The sequence below is a fragment of the Brassica napus genome, chromosome C5 (genome assembly GCF_020379485.1).
Source record: "Brassica napus cultivar Da-Ae chromosome C5, Da-Ae, whole genome shotgun sequence".
Lineage (NCBI taxonomy): Eukaryota > Viridiplantae > Streptophyta > Magnoliopsida > Brassicales > Brassicaceae > Brassica > Brassica napus.
Window position 1 is genome coordinate 53,342,860 of NC_063448.1, and position 13,904 is coordinate 53,356,763.

The window sequence follows — 13,904 nt, forward strand, 5'->3', positions numbered from 1 at the left end:
TCAAAAAATCGCTAGACGGTGATTATGCATTTCATAGAAGATTACTGATTAAGCGAGCGCTTAGACTTTTAGAACACTGATCTCAGTGGATATACTTCCATAATACAAGCAAGGAAGATAAACATAGTTCAAGAGTTGTAGGTTATTATACCAAACCAAATCTACCATCAATCAATTTAAACAAAATGTTATAAACATGGGAAAAGGCTGTCTACTTTAGTGATTCTAAGACTATATGCTTGCAACTCTGAACATATGAGTGTTCTTGTGTATCTGTCAACGGAACCTAAACTATTCATATCAATCTGGAGAAACAAAGCTACACTCCCTCTAAATACCGTCAAGGATTCCATCAATCGCTTGGAAGATCTTAGAGGCCACAGTCTCATCGTCTGTTGTAATAGCAGTACCCATCTCTGAGGTCTCTATCATTCCACCGCTAGGATTTGTTATATAGATAATACTCTTGCCTTCTGCTCCATTCTCACCTCTCCTGTGTTCTATCGATCCGATTACACTCATCTTCATTAACGCATCCAAAAGTGTTTCAGGAGCCACAGTGCCCCAATGCCTCAATGACCGAGTCTTTCCTGAACTTCCTTCCTGATCCAACCCGGAAACCAATCTATGTTTCCCATTTTCCATCACAAAGTCACCTTTTAACCTCGCAATACCAAAGTTTTCACGCTGTCTGAGTTTCTTCCAGCTCAGTTTGGTGGCTAACTCTGCCATTATCTCTACGTCTGCATTCTCTGCAATTCTTCCCACACTTAGCATCTTGTTCTCGGAGTAACTCAGGATAGATTTTGTCTTCACCGTAGAAAGGTTGATCCTCTGGTTGACAACATCAGGGACCTGTTTACAAAATGCCATCAGACTGATGAATACAGACAGAGTCAACAAAGCATAGGAATTGAATCGTTACCAAAACAATCTTTGGCTTCAAAAGGGAAAGAAGTGTTGGGAACTTCTGCAACCTGCAAAATAACTTAATAGTATTGAGCAATGCTGACAAGCAAGTTTACAGACAGGCAAGATCTTACCTAATTCCAGAAAGAAATGAACATTGGAGAATCTTCATAGCGATTGGTCTGAAGGGGAGAAGTCCTAAACCTGAACTGATACCGTCCTGCAACAATATTTTCTCATCAGATATATTGACTAAAGATTCACATTGGATCATCTTATTGAGGAAGAGAGAAATAGATTTAAAAAACCTCAAGAACAAGCAGTGATTTAGGATCTCCACGCCAATGCTGAAGAAGTTGGACAGAAGGACCAAGCCGCAAACTCCAGTGAGGAGCAAACACGATGCATGGTTCTTGCCAACTTGTTCTGTTTTGCCATAAACGTAAATAATAGTTATACTTTACTTTGTATCTGAACTAGGCAATGGCTTATGGTGAACCAAGATGATATTTTCAGTTACAAATTAGCATATGAAACATTGCATGTAGGCCTAAGAATATGAAAACCAATACTAGGAAACAACAAAGTCTTACATTAAGTTGGGTGAGTGAATGGCAGGAAACAAATGGATCTTCTTGTCTTTGATGAATTTAAGATGATCAAATGAAGGTTCTCCTGAAATTAACTGTGACATGGATCAAAACATTATATAAAATCTACTATTTGATTCATCATTTAAATAAACAAGTCAGATAAGTATATATACCTTCTCCTGTCGTTGCTCGCACAGCCACTCTGGTATGGTGTTTGCGTATGCCAATAGCTCTTCTGCCACAGAAGATATTACAAATATTGGAACCTAAGCAAATAACAATGTCAAATAAGAACTTTTACCATTTTAAATGTGATTCATATCCTCAAAAAGTTAAAAGAGCAGAATAAAAAGAAAAAGGTAAATCAAACCTTAAGAGAAGAGGACTCAATAGAGTTTGACATTAGCTCTAAGAGCTGCAGAACTATCCCCACTCGAGTAATCGTTATTAAGGTTGAACCACCAGCATCCGCAGATTCTGCAGCACATAAGCAGACAAAAGCTAGCTTCTCTAGCTCTCCTAAGCTTTCTTCATTGTCTAGTAACGAAGCAGTCAATCTCTCGTCATTATTCTCACTGCAGTAAAGAAAACGTCATCGACTCATAAGACCCAAACAAACAACATCATATCATAAATGTAGTAAGAGAGTCTTATATGAATGTATGTACCTGATTGTTGATATACAATCACTATCAGTCATTTCTGCGGATTGGAGGCATGAGAAACCAGAGTAAATCATCACATCGGTTCCTTTGAGACCATGGAAGTCGAAATTTTTCGAATGATGTGAAACGAAGATGGAGTCTGACACATAACTTAAACTTCCATTAGGGCCATTGATCAACCAATTGCAAGCCCCAATATCTAGACCTGAACTTAGAGCCTTAATGATCAACGTCCCATTATAACAAACTTCTTCTGCAAACTTTACATCTTGAACCTTCTTCATGCAATTCTTTACGTCATCTAAACTGAAGAAAAGAATGAATTAACGAAGCAATCAACACTATAGAGAAGCCAATAACAATTACCTGTATAGACGCATCCAACTGCCTAGATCATCACCATTCTCACCAAAGACGAGATTCTTGAGCACACTTGGTACTTGTTCACCATCTAAATTCTTTGTCCACCAAGGAAAGCTGGAGTCCTCAGGTCCGTGTAAGCGTCTGAACTCCATGTGCATAGAGACAAGATCTTCCATCATGAGCTGACCAATCTTAGCCGTTGCTTCAGTCATATAAATCTACATCTTAAGAACTCAGCACAAGGCACACCCCAAAGCAGAACAAGTTACATGCATGAAAACGTTTTACCTTGGCGCAGAATCTTGGGTTTTGAGTAAGGAATGGCAATCCAAGCAATCCCATAGGGTTGGAGATGAGAACTATATCAATTAAAGAAACCTCCCACAAATGCAAGGTCTTCACAGTTTTGTACCACGGCTCTGCGGACACCAAGTCATCAGGAGTCATCTGTCTCTCCAGTTTCTGCTTCTTTTGAATTGAACTCTGATCATTCTGACCATAAGCTTCAATACCCACATCACATGGAACAGGAGAGAAGATTGTGATTGCTAAAAGGTCCAAAGGGCAGTCGATCAAGATCCTGAAACCGCTTAGGTTCAGCATGTGGCAAGGTGGGTAGTGAAAGCCATCTCCTTTGCTCAGACAAGTCTACAATACACACACACACGCAAAGCTTTCGTATTTACCCAACAATTCAGACAAAAGGTGTAGACTTTTACATTAAAGTTATGCAATAAACAAGAGAAACTCACCAAGTCCATGGAGATAAATAAAACAACAGTAGAATCTGTCGGAAGCTAATATCGTAAGCACTTCTATACGAATTGTCTCCAAAGGAAAGAGAAGAACATCAAAGAGGTTCAAAGTCAGAGCTTTTCTAGAGGATAAAGTGGCGGCGGTTAGTTAATGGAAGGCGGAGATGGAGGTTGAAGCGGCGGGTTTATTTCGAATAGGTTCGGTTCGGTTTATATAAAACTAAATTCGATTTAATTTCTCTGGTTTCGGGTTTATTTACGGTTGGTTCGGTTTACATTAACTAAAATTCGATTTAGATTATCTGATTCGGTTCGGTTTAGTTCCTTTTGATTTCGTAGAGACGGTTTAAATTCTCTGATTATGTTCGGTTCGGTTTATATAAACTAACTTCGATTTGGATTCTCTGATTCGGTTCGGTTTAGTTGCTTTTGATTTCGTAGCGACGGTGTTGTTGCTGATCAGCGATTTTGTTTGCTCCTCCTCCGATGGATTCAGCTGGAGAGGTCCTCAACGATGGCAAAATCACTCTCGAGGGTTTCACTGTAGCCGCTCGAGCTTTCGCGGATAAATGGAAAAGACATAACCTTTCGTTCCCTTCATGGTCATGGGTTCCTCTGATCAATCGAACTCTACTTAAGGTCAACGTCGATCAACACTATTCTCCATGTTCCAAAGATAGCATTTTTACATTAAATTCGTGTTTGTTGTGTTATCAGAAGGAGGAATGTTACTTATCGCTAGAGAAAATCATCATTCTCAGCTCACTTGAGGTAAAGTCACAACCTTTCATCTTTTTCCTTCTTTTATGTTTCTCACCATTATCTTTCTGTGTATAGGGAAGTGCTGAGGAGGAGTCTTTAGGTGTAACAGCTGATTGGTGGGAGAAGGAAGAATCAATTGATCACACGGTCTTGGTAACATAAAGCCATTCATCTTTTGTATGTGAACAGCAGAGTCTCTGAGATTGTTGTTATGTTGCTAGGTACAGAACGTTGAAGATGAAGCACACTACTATGATTACCATATCGTTTACAGTGCGTCATACATGGTTCCTATGCTGTATTTTCGTGGATACTCTAGTGGTACGTCACACCATCACCCCCTGCAAATATTTTGGATTGCTCTTTTTGTTTGGTTGTAAGATAATCATCTTTGTTTTGTCACTTTTATTAGATGGAAAGCCTCTTTCTTTGGATGTTATCAAGAGAGATCTGCCTTCAAGCTCTGTTAGTCTTTTGCTGGAATCTAAGTGGACTTTTATAACACAGGAGGTATCCTCTCAGAATCAATACCACAATGTGTTAGTTTATAATATATAGGTTTTTTGGTTGCTTGGTATTTTAATCTCTATGCAACAATCAATTGCAGGAGCATCCGTATTTGAACAGGCCGTGGTTCAAGCTGCATCCTTGTGGGACTGAGGAATGGATCAAGCTGCTTTCCGAAAGCAGCAGCTCTGATGGTTGTCAGATGCCAGTCGAGTTGTACTTGGTTTCATGGTTCTCTGTTGTCGGGCAGGTTGTTGGTCTTAGGACCCCTCTTGAGATGCTGATTTAGAGATGATCTGTAATCCACAACTATGGAATGAGTCAACTGGCTCTTAAAGTCCTCGAGAACTTTGCGGTTATTATGGTACACTTTTGTGAATGATCTTTTCACGTCTGCTTGAATGAATACTCGCTCAAAAACAAAAAAAAAATGACATATTTGTATTAACATGGATGTTCTTTTATAAAAGCTTATTATGGAAGTGTGATTGGTGTAAGTCCAGGGACCAGGTGTGGTAAATGATAAATCAATAAAAATGAAATGTTCTGATTGTGAATAAAATCTCACTAGTCATTAGGTTGCCTGTCAAGTTCAAATGACTGACATTAATCATCAGTTTTGTTTTCTTAATCTTCGAAATATGGTTTATTCGTGTAAATATCTCCTAACTTTGAAGTTTACTAATCTAATAATATGAAAAGTGTACTTTCAAATAAACTGGTGAGAAATATATATATATAAATTGTTGTTTTATTTGACCCAAAAAAAAAAAAATATATATATATAAATTGTTGTTTATACTTTATAGTTTTAAAGCTTAGGTGGTATTCAATATTTACGAGGATATGATATAAAATACATTTTTCTAGATTTACCAAAAAAGTTAAAATCATTCTTATCAAAGCTCAGTTCAATCAAAATATTTAATTGAAAACATTTCAACCAAAAATAATTAATTGGAAACAATTTCAAACAAACAAACAAAAAAGTTAAAATTGTAAATTTTGGTCAACAACTTAATTTCAGTTGACTCCGACGTGGACAAAAAAAACAAAACGCATGCTTTATATATAAAAAAAAACAGAGACGAGTAATTGCGTCATTACAGAGTCTTTTTAAAAAAAGTCTCTTTTAAGACAATCAATCTCTCTTTCCAACTAATCTCTCCGACCAAAAGCAAAAGCATAACTTAATAGACTCTTCAATGGCAGAGTAAGCTTTACCCTTTCTCTCTCTCCGTACTCAAATCTACCTTTCTTTAACATTCGTCTTTCCCCGAGCAGATCTGAGCCAAAAATCGAGTACACGCCGACCAACGTCGAACCCGCCGTCACAATGACGTCACCGGCATCTTCCTCCGTCGCCACAACAAGCGTCCACGTAAGCGCACTCGACGGGCTCGTCAACGTGAACTCCCTCTTCACAATCGCCGTCTTCGTCGGCCTCTCCTTAGCCACCCCGGGACAGCACAGCCTCGAGCAGCGGTCAAACTGCGACGCGAGCGACGACGTGGCGAAGAAGCTGCTGGTCTTCGAAGTTGTCTCCTTCAGCTTCTTCCTCTTCTCCTCCCTCGTAGCTCAGGGTCTCAAGCTCGCGCTGAACCTCCTCAACAGCAAAGACGTGGACGAGATTTTCAGGGCGCATATCAACATCAAGGTGCTGAGATGGGGAATGATGGCGTCTGCGGTTGGATCTGTGATGGGTTGTTTGTTCTTGATGCTCTCTATGGTTAATGTGATTCAGATCCGTTTGGGGTTGCTATCTTGCGGTAGTAAATCTGCGGTTCAGGCGGTTGCGACGCTTGTGACGCTGGTTTCCTCTGCTCTGTTGGTTTATATCTCTACTGCCTTTTACGCTTTTTGGCACTGAATCTTGATTCGAATCAGTTCATCCAAGAACAAAGTTTTATCTCCTTTTTTTTTTTTGTTCTCTGGTTTGAATCAAAATGACAAATTAATCAAGAGAAGTTGATGTTAAATTTTTATTTATTTTTTTTGTCGACTATCCATACAACTAGACCAAGTTCAAGTTCTGATGGGACGAGAAATTATTCCGAAGAACACTTCCAATCCGAGGAACTTGATGTTAAGCTTTTATGAAACACAAATTAAGATGTGTGTTGTTGTTTTATTCAGCCGAGGGGTTTGGTGAAAGTGTTGGAGTCTATTTCTCTAACACTTTGGATAAATTAAGGTTATTATTATTATTACTAGAAGTCAATAGCTTAACTACTAACCATGATCATTGTGTCAAAGTCCCTGATTTAAATGGAAAGGAACAAATATTACATGCTGTGGTTTTGTACCTGAAAGATTAAGGGTTTCGACCTCAAACCTCTAGGTATTAAAGATAATTTGATGTTAGGCTTTTATGAACCACAAACGAGTTGTGAGTTTGTTGTTTTATTCAGCTGATCAGGGATTTGGTGAAAGTAATGGACTCTATTTCTTTTACACTTTGGATAACATTATTGATATTGACAGAGAGATGATTAGCATGTTCTTCCATCACGTTTAGGACCATATCAAGTTGCTGTTGCAACGCAGCACAACGCTTTCTCTCTCGGCTCAGCTCTGTGCTAAGCTCCCTAATCTTTGCGTCTTTCTCGTCCTGAAAATGTTTGTTTATACAAAGATACATCTTTCAGAGACATAAAACAGAACAAGCTTTATGCCATGCACAGACCAGTGAAACATTAGCCTTGACCCATAAAATTTTAAGAGATTTTTTTTATATACATAAATATAGGTCTCTAAATTATTCAATTATTTAAGTTCTTACTAAATGTTTGAGAGATGACCCTAAAGGGGAAGTGTATGAACGTACCGGTGATTGAGAGATATGTGAACTCCGGCGAGCGTTAGCAAGTAGAGACAAGAGAGGATGATTATGTTCTTTCACAAACTTAGTGACGATCCATTTTCCGGACTTGTCTTTCTTCACCACGATCAAAGCCTTACATCCTTCTCTTGTTATAGCACGAGGCTTCCTGCTCTCGCTTCTCCTAGGTCTTGATCTACGGAACCCTTCTTTGTTACACACGAGTTTGCGCCACACCACGGTCCCGTCTCGCATTGACCTCCTGAAAGCATCCACTCTCATAACGAAACCAGTGCTTTTAGCGTAACTGTCGTAGAAAGACTTTGCAGCTTCTTCTGATTCAAACTCCATACCAATGAAAGGCTCCACAACTGAAGAAGCTTCTTCTGTTACTATATTCTCCATCGTCTCTACTACGTCTTTTCCACGTAAAAGGTTCCCCTCCACTGCCACACAACACATAAATTAAACAAGTTCAGTACATGACAAAAGATGCAACAGTTTAGTCCTAAATATATCAAACCTAAGAGTTTTCCCACTGAACTTCTAAAGCTTGAACTAATAATTAAGAACATGGCGGGAGCAGGACACAACACAGTAAAACATTAATGTTGGTTGCCCAAATTTTTTGAAGATTATACACAACATAAATATGAAGAATTTTTTTTTTTATTAAAGTTCTTAATAAATATTTATGGTCTTCAAATTCTAAAATTCGGCCATGCAGAACAGAAACCCTAAACATATATAAGCATTTATAACCCTAATTAAGTACGAAGAGAGTAGCAGTTTCATCGACTTTTGATCAAACGTTACACCAAAGTAGGTTCATCCATAGGAATTATATTGAAGCAGTTTTTTTTTTTTTGAATTGAAGCAGATTAATTCACAAAAAGAAAAGCAACTTAGACAAAAGGGAGCTAAAACCCTATAATAAAAGATTGATAGAAAGGGAAATTCAAGTGAAGCACTTACTTGGATGAAAGATTAGGGAACTTCAGACAGAGATATAATTGGACAGAGAAAGTTGTTGATCTGTGAAACTGAAGTTAGTTTAGTGAGTTGGAAAGAAAGGGAAGTGTTGAGGAAGAAGACGACAATAGAACACAAAGTCGAAGGTCTCTCTGTTTCTTGTACGGTTGATGATGACTGGTTTTTAGGTGGAGCACGTGAACTTCATCCGTTGGTCTACGACAAGTTCGAAACGGCATGTAGTTTCTAATTTTATTTTTGTTTGACTTCAGATTACAAGTTCAAAACATCATGTAGTTCATAGCTTCTTCTTCTTTTCTTCTCCACTTTTCAGATTACAAGTTAAAAACATCATGTAGTTTATATCGTACTTGCTAAATGATCAAATTATGTTGTATGCATGGCATGATCTTATTTGCGTAAAAGTAGTAATTAATAAGTAACGTGCATCACAATTCACAACCATATATTACAAATAAATAAAAGAATCCTCAACAATGTAAAACATCAAAATCAAAATTATATATGTTTGTTTTCCAAATCCCACATAGCAAATCCATCAACAATATTTTGTGGAGAAGCATTCAAAAACGAAGCTTGATCCATTTTGTTAATTATCTTTCGAGGTTTAGCCCTAATCATTCCGAGGAAAAAAAACAATGATGTTGATCTCAAACCCTAACCCAAAAATGGGTTTTGTTTGTTTGTTTTACAAGCTTGATTCTAAAACGGCAAATCCACCACCTTTCATCATTTGCTTAAACTCTTTGAAATTCACCATCCCATCTCCATCAACGTCCACTTTACTTATCATCCTCTTACAATCCTCTAGGGTTCTTCCTTGCTTGAGCCCCAAGGAAGATAACACGGATCTCAGCTCTTCCACCGTGATGAACCCGTCACGGTTCTGATCAAACACGTTGAACGCCTCTATGATGTCTTCCTCCTCGTCTCTGTCGTCCATGATCGACTGGTACAGCCCTCCGAACTCTTCGATGTCCACGTACCCGTCACCGTTGAGATCAATCTTCTCGATCATCTGCACCAAGTCTTTGTCCGGGATGTAGATTCCGAGATTCTCTAACGAATCGTTCAGCTCTTGTTTGGTGATTTTGCCGTCACCGTTCCTGTCGAACATTTGGAATATCCGGGAAAGCTCTGTTTGATCCATCTCTTTATTGGGGTTTTGTTAGCTAGGAAGCTTTGAAAAAGAGGATGATTGAGAACAAGAGTTAGAAGATGAGTTTATAGAGAAGAAGAGATTAGGGTTTAGAGAAAGAATGACTGGTTCTTAAAGAAAAAAGGAGTGGTTGCCATTTTAGAAAACTTCATTACAACTGCGATCGTGGTCTGCACACCAGTTTTCTGTTGAACTGGTCTTAAAATAGTTTTTTTTGTCCTTCAAAGAAACACAAGAAGACTATCTATAGATAGATACACACGGAATGTACACTCCCTCTTAATATCATCACCAAGACCTTCAAACAGTGAGGATAGTTATTTCAGGTTACAGAAACAGAGTTTCATTCAAATGCTTATCAGTTTGAAAATGTTTGTTTCATTTTTTTAAGATTTATATTATCTTATACTAGATGTGATTTTATTCGAAGTGAGTTCATATCTATATATATGTTTATTTATTGGGAAACTTGATGTACCACGCTGTTTCAGAAATAGAATAGCCAACTAAAACAATTAAAATGCCTTTTAAAATAGTCAGGTCTTAATCACTTATTAAATGAAAATGCCTTTTAAAACAGTCAGGTCTTAATCACTTTTTAATAGCTAGATAGTTAATTACTGAAATTCTTGGTTAACAAAATAATTAATCCGTTTCATTTTAATTGTCGTTTTAGATTTTTGCGCACAAATTAAAAAACATTCAAATTTGTATATTTACTAAATGAAAATATTATTATCAATATATCTAGCCACATTTTAACCAATAAAAAAATAGAGTGAAATATAAAGTCAACAAATTTTGCATTAAAATTATATAATAATACTTATTTTAAAACGAAAATTGTATTTTACAACGATAACTAAACTGAAACTAATGGAGTATCATATAATGTATGTGACCCTAAATATGTATATGTTCAGTCATAGGTATTAAAAATTTAATAATTTACATGTATCTGATTCATTCACACAAAGAATGGTTTCTATCACTATTCGAAAACTTACTATAAGAGAGTTTTTAATTCTACTCTATTTTTCACTTTAAAATAGAGTTTATAGTAAAAATGTTTTAATTGTAGTTTATTTTTCATTCTATAATAAAATAAAAATGAGTTTAAAGTTGTTTTTTTTGTTCATTATTCTATTTTTCACTTTAAAATATAGTACGTTGAAATATATCACAATTTTATTATAGAATGAAAAAATATGATGAATCATCTGAGATCGTTTAAAGAGATTGGTTTCCACGATTCAAATCCATTTCCTTAAAAGTTGTTAGAGTTTGACTTGACTAAATTTCAATTCGGCCCGTTATTAGCGACACACGAAGCAGGCCCAAAAGAGACATGATGAGAACACTGACAAAGTAACAATACATCTGAAAATGAATCTATGGTCATATCCAATGTTCAAAAACGCGTCCGCCTGGCCGATTCCGCGGCCGAGTAAACGTGATACGGTGGGTGAACGTGACGATTTGCAACGATTCGGTTGTATTATAGGGAAAAATGATTTTCTTAGGTTTTTAGTTCGAAATCTGATGTTTTTAAGTAGATCTAGTAACTTTACCGCATAAAACAAAGGAAAAATGGTGAAAAACGATAAAAAAAAGCTTGAAAACGCCATGGAAGTGTTGCAGAAACTCGACCTACAGATTGAAAAAGAAGAGGGTAAAATCGTAATTTTAACATTTATTAAAGAAAAACGAAAAAAATAGAGCAAAATCCCACAACCTGCTCTTCGAACTCGGGTTCCTTGACCAAAGATAGACAACCCGACCCACTATGCCACGCTCTACTTCCATTCTTATTTAACATATTTAATATATATATGTATCTATGGCTAAAATATCAGAAAATAAATCCCCGAGTACTCCCGGATTTATTTCCGAATTTTGGATAACTCGCTAGGCCCGGGTTCGCCGCACGCGTAGCGCCTAGCGAGTTTCCGAACAAGGGTCATATCTAACGTTGATTCATTCTCAACTAAACAACGTATGATGACTTTGATAATCATGCGCTTGTGAAGTTTAAAACTTAAAATAATTTTGAAAGCTAAGCAATTTTTTTGTCAAATAGTAGTTAGTATTCGAGTAATCGTCTATTAACTACGGTCTACGGCCGTTGTTAGTATTCGAGTAATCGTCCAGTGACCCCAGTTAATAACAAAATGCATAATTCCAACTGTCGTCTATGCAACAAAACCACTAATCTATAACAGAGTTTGCAAGGCTCCAAACAATCTACCAAACCAAGATGCTATGTTCATTCTACCTTCTTCCTTTCCCTAAAAGCAGAATCTGCAATTCTAAAGCTCAAAAGTCGTATAATGATTATCTCAGCTTCACCAAAGACGCATAGAGCTAGTTAACCATACTGATACGCCAAACACCACTCTAAAGCATACTGAAACCGAGAAGGTTGATTTATATGATCTGTAAAGAGAATCTCCTTCCTGTTCTGACGAGGCACAACATTCTCTACACTCTCTTCTCATAATCTAGTGCTAGTTATGCCTAAACTACTTGGCGAACTGAGCCTAAGACACCACCAAAACTTATAACAACATGTAGCACAATTCGTCAAGCTCCTGAACTTTCAAAATTGCTCTTATCAATCTTTAGATATAACACCATAATCAGAAATCATCTATCTAAGGAAAGAGACTTTATATTCAATAGATATTGGTTGAAATGTACTTTGGTGGTGTATCGGTAATGAATCAATTGTTTTCTTAATCTATGTGCTCTAAAACGACAATTCACAATTCAAATGAAACGGAGGGAGTACAAGGTTTATTCAAGAATCCACGAAAATAAAACCAAGAAAGCAATATTCAATTAAAATGCAAAACCCATACTCAGAAGCAGGGAATCGTTTAAAACAAGCAAGTTCTTCAACCACATTACAATTAAGTTTCAAAAGGAAGATCACAGATTCAATATCATAATCATCTGCCTGAACTTTCCAAATCCATTTATTCCCAATAACGCAAAAAACAACAAATAGAGAGCGACTCAGAGACCCCTACTACACCTTACGGGATGTCCCAAGGCTTAGCTTCAGGGACAGCCACAACCATACCTTGAAGCTCCTGCGTCAACACAACCTGACACCCGAGACGCGAGTGCTTGTTCAGCACACGTGATCTCGAGTTACGCTTCAGCACGTACTCCTCGTCGTAGGTACGGGGCGGGAGCTTCTCGAGCCACTCCTCAGCGATCTGGACCTCGCACTCGGCCGAGCAAGCGTCGATATCATCCAACCTATGCGACAGCGGATCGATCAGGCCGGTGTGGGTGAGCGCGCGGAGGAGAGTCTGGCCGGAGAGGCCGATGATGTCCTTCTTGTCTCCGTCGGCATCGATCGCGGAGAGCTTGACGATTCGGTCGGAGACTTTCTTCGATCCTGATGATCCGGTGGATGTGGCGGAGGTGCGGACGGTTAGGGATCCGGTGAGTGGAGAGAGGCGGCGGATTTGAGAGGAGAGTTTCAGGAGATTCGTCGCCATCGTCGTTCCTCGTTTCTCAATCTCGTCGCTGAAGAACTTTTTTGTGTTTGTGGGCAAGTGAGGGTGAAAACGCTAGCTTGAAAAATGGGCCTAACATAAAGCCCACTTATATATTTACAGGCCCAGTATCATGAGTAGAGTTGCACCTTAATTTGAGGAGGAACCGGTTCAAGTGGCAAATCCAAATTTTATTTGGTCCAAAATTATTTCCAGTGAGTTTTGCCTCCTAATATAGAACCAAAAAAGAAAGAAAGCAATCTTTAGTTTAGACTAGGGTCGGCCCGCCCGATACTTTATTTGTAATCAAGATTATTATTTTTTATATGATTTGTAGTTTGTGTTTTAAGTTTATATTTGCAAGAGATGTATATGAGATATACTATTTTCTTAATTTAAAATTAACCAAAAAACTAATTATGTTATTAATTATGTGCTAAATATATATATATATATATATATATATATATATATATTGTTTTTCATATCATATTAGTTTTAGTTGTTTTTATCCGAAATAGGAGGTTCGGTTAGACTATGATGTTGGAAATTATTATGAGCTAAAGATAAATAGATCTTTTTTTAAAAAAAGATTCACTAAAAAAATGTATCTCCCCTCTTCTATGGTCTTCTTTTTTTTTCTTATTTTCTGTTTATTCTGTTTCTCATTTCATTTTTTCTGTTTCTTATCACTTTTCTGTCACAATCCGTTAAATACAACCATGGGCTTAACACAAAAATTTTCATCACATTTTTGTTTTGTTTATTAAGAGAAATGAATTGATGATTTTGTTGGAAGAAAACATTCATATTTATAATGGAGGATTAACACAAAAGAGTGAATGAAGGGATTCATTGAATGTGAGAT

At 37.3% G+C, this 13,904-nt stretch overlaps 6 protein-coding genes across 8 annotated transcripts; 2 read left to right on the plus strand and 4 right to left on the minus strand.

Moving 5' to 3' along the window:
- Positions 1-82: 82 nt before the first annotated feature.
- On the minus strand, positions 83-3,466 carry LOC106400697 (integrator complex subunit 9-like). 2 transcript variants are annotated; one of them, XM_013841066.3, is made up of 11 exons: positions 3,283-3,466; positions 2,819-3,178; positions 2,534-2,748; positions 2,171-2,473; positions 1,873-2,077; positions 1,676-1,768; positions 1,503-1,594; positions 1,218-1,335; positions 1,044-1,129; positions 926-977; positions 83-855 (listed from the first exon to the last, which is right to left on the minus strand). In XM_013841066.3, exons 1-11 carry the CDS (start codon positions 3,289-3,291, stop codon positions 331-333), a joined length of 2,058 nt encoding a protein of 685 aa, XP_013696520.1. In that variant the 5' UTR covers positions 3,292-3,466; the 3' UTR covers positions 83-330. The 2 variants fall into 2 exon arrangements, with proteins under 2 accessions (XP_013696520.1, XP_022559274.1); XM_022703553.2 differs by lacking the exon at positions 3,283-3,466 and having other exon boundaries at positions 2,534-2,732; positions 2,819-2,997.
- A 213-nt stretch (positions 3,467-3,679) lies between these two features.
- On the plus strand, positions 3,680-5,111 carry LOC106452932 (ubiquitin-like-conjugating enzyme ATG10). Of its 2 annotated transcripts, none has more exons than XM_048759366.1 (6): positions 3,680-3,924; positions 4,003-4,056; positions 4,123-4,200; positions 4,275-4,368; positions 4,460-4,557; positions 4,655-5,111. In XM_048759366.1, the coding sequence occupies exons 1-6, from the start codon at positions 3,772-3,774 to the stop codon at positions 4,841-4,843; spliced, it is 666 nt and encodes a 221-aa protein (XP_048615323.1). In that variant the 5' UTR covers positions 3,680-3,771; the 3' UTR covers positions 4,844-5,111. The 2 variants fall into 2 exon arrangements, with proteins under 2 accessions (XP_048615323.1, XP_048615322.1); XM_048759365.1 differs by having other exon boundaries at positions 3,682-3,924; positions 4,269-4,368.
- Positions 5,112-5,638: 527 nt separating this feature from the next.
- On the plus strand, positions 5,639-6,559 carry LOC106399517. Its single transcript, XM_013839992.3, has 2 exons — positions 5,639-5,767; positions 5,839-6,559. Exons 1-2 carry the CDS (start codon positions 5,760-5,762, stop codon positions 6,422-6,424), a joined length of 594 nt encoding a protein of 197 aa, XP_013695446.1. The 5' UTR covers positions 5,639-5,759; the 3' UTR covers positions 6,425-6,559.
- Positions 6,560-6,937: 378 nt separating this feature from the next.
- On the minus strand, positions 6,938-8,523 carry LOC106400164 (protein FAR1-RELATED SEQUENCE 5-like). The gene is made up of 3 exons (XM_013840561.3): positions 8,351-8,523; positions 7,382-7,821; positions 6,938-7,165 (listed from the first exon to the last, which is right to left on the minus strand). Coding segments are annotated over exons 1-3 (645 nt in total). The 5' UTR covers positions 8,352-8,523; the 3' UTR covers positions 6,938-6,961.
- A 274-nt stretch (positions 8,524-8,797) lies between these two features.
- Positions 8,798-9,962, minus strand: LOC106400320 (calmodulin-like protein 3). The gene has a single exon (XM_013840694.3). It carries the CDS (start codon positions 9,516-9,518, stop codon positions 9,057-9,059), a length of 462 nt encoding a protein of 153 aa, XP_013696148.1. The 5' UTR covers positions 9,519-9,962; the 3' UTR covers positions 8,798-9,056.
- Positions 9,963-12,344: 2,382 nt separating this feature from the next.
- Positions 12,345-13,432, minus strand: LOC106402098 (2Fe-2S ferredoxin-like). The gene has a single exon (XM_013842753.2). It carries the CDS (start codon positions 13,037-13,039, stop codon positions 12,566-12,568), a length of 474 nt encoding a protein of 157 aa, XP_013698207.2. The 5' UTR covers positions 13,040-13,432; the 3' UTR covers positions 12,345-12,565.
- Between the last annotated feature and the right edge of the window lie 472 nt (positions 13,433-13,904).

Excerpts from the sequence above, each read along its gene's own strand:
- LOC106400697 (XM_013841066.3), bottom strand. Across the intron at positions 1,595-1,675 it reads GCGAGCAACGACAGGAGAAG|TTAATTTCAGGAGAACCTTC; the intron begins GTATATATACTT and ends TCCATGTCACAG. Across the intron at positions 1,130-1,217 it reads AATCACTGCTTGTTCTTGAG|GACGGTATCAGTTCAGGTTT; the intron begins GTTTTTTAAATC and ends ATATTGTTGCAG.
- LOC106452932 (XM_048759365.1), top strand. The coding sequence starts at position 3,772 with ATGGATTCAGCTGGAGAGGTCCTCAACGATGGCAAAATCACTCTCGAG. Across the intron at positions 3,925-4,002 it reads TCAATCGAACTCTACTTAAG|AAGGAGGAATGTTACTTATC; the intron begins GTCAACGTCGAT and ends TTGTGTTATCAG. Across the intron at positions 4,057-4,122 it reads TCATTCTCAGCTCACTTGAG|GGAAGTGCTGAGGAGGAGTC; the intron begins GTAAAGTCACAA and ends TTCTGTGTATAG.
- LOC106400164 (XM_013840561.3), bottom strand. Across the intron at positions 7,166-7,381 it reads CACATATCTCTCAATCACCG|GACGAGAAAGACGCAAAGAT; the intron begins GTACGTTCATAC and ends AAACATTTTCAG.
- LOC106400320 (XM_013840694.3), bottom strand. The coding sequence starts at position 9,518 with ATGGATCAAACAGAGCTTTCCCGGATATTCCAAATGTTCGACAGGAAC.
- LOC106402098 (XM_013842753.2), bottom strand. The coding sequence starts at position 13,039 with ATGGCGACGAATCTCCTGAAACTCTCCTCTCAAATCCGCCGCCTCTCT.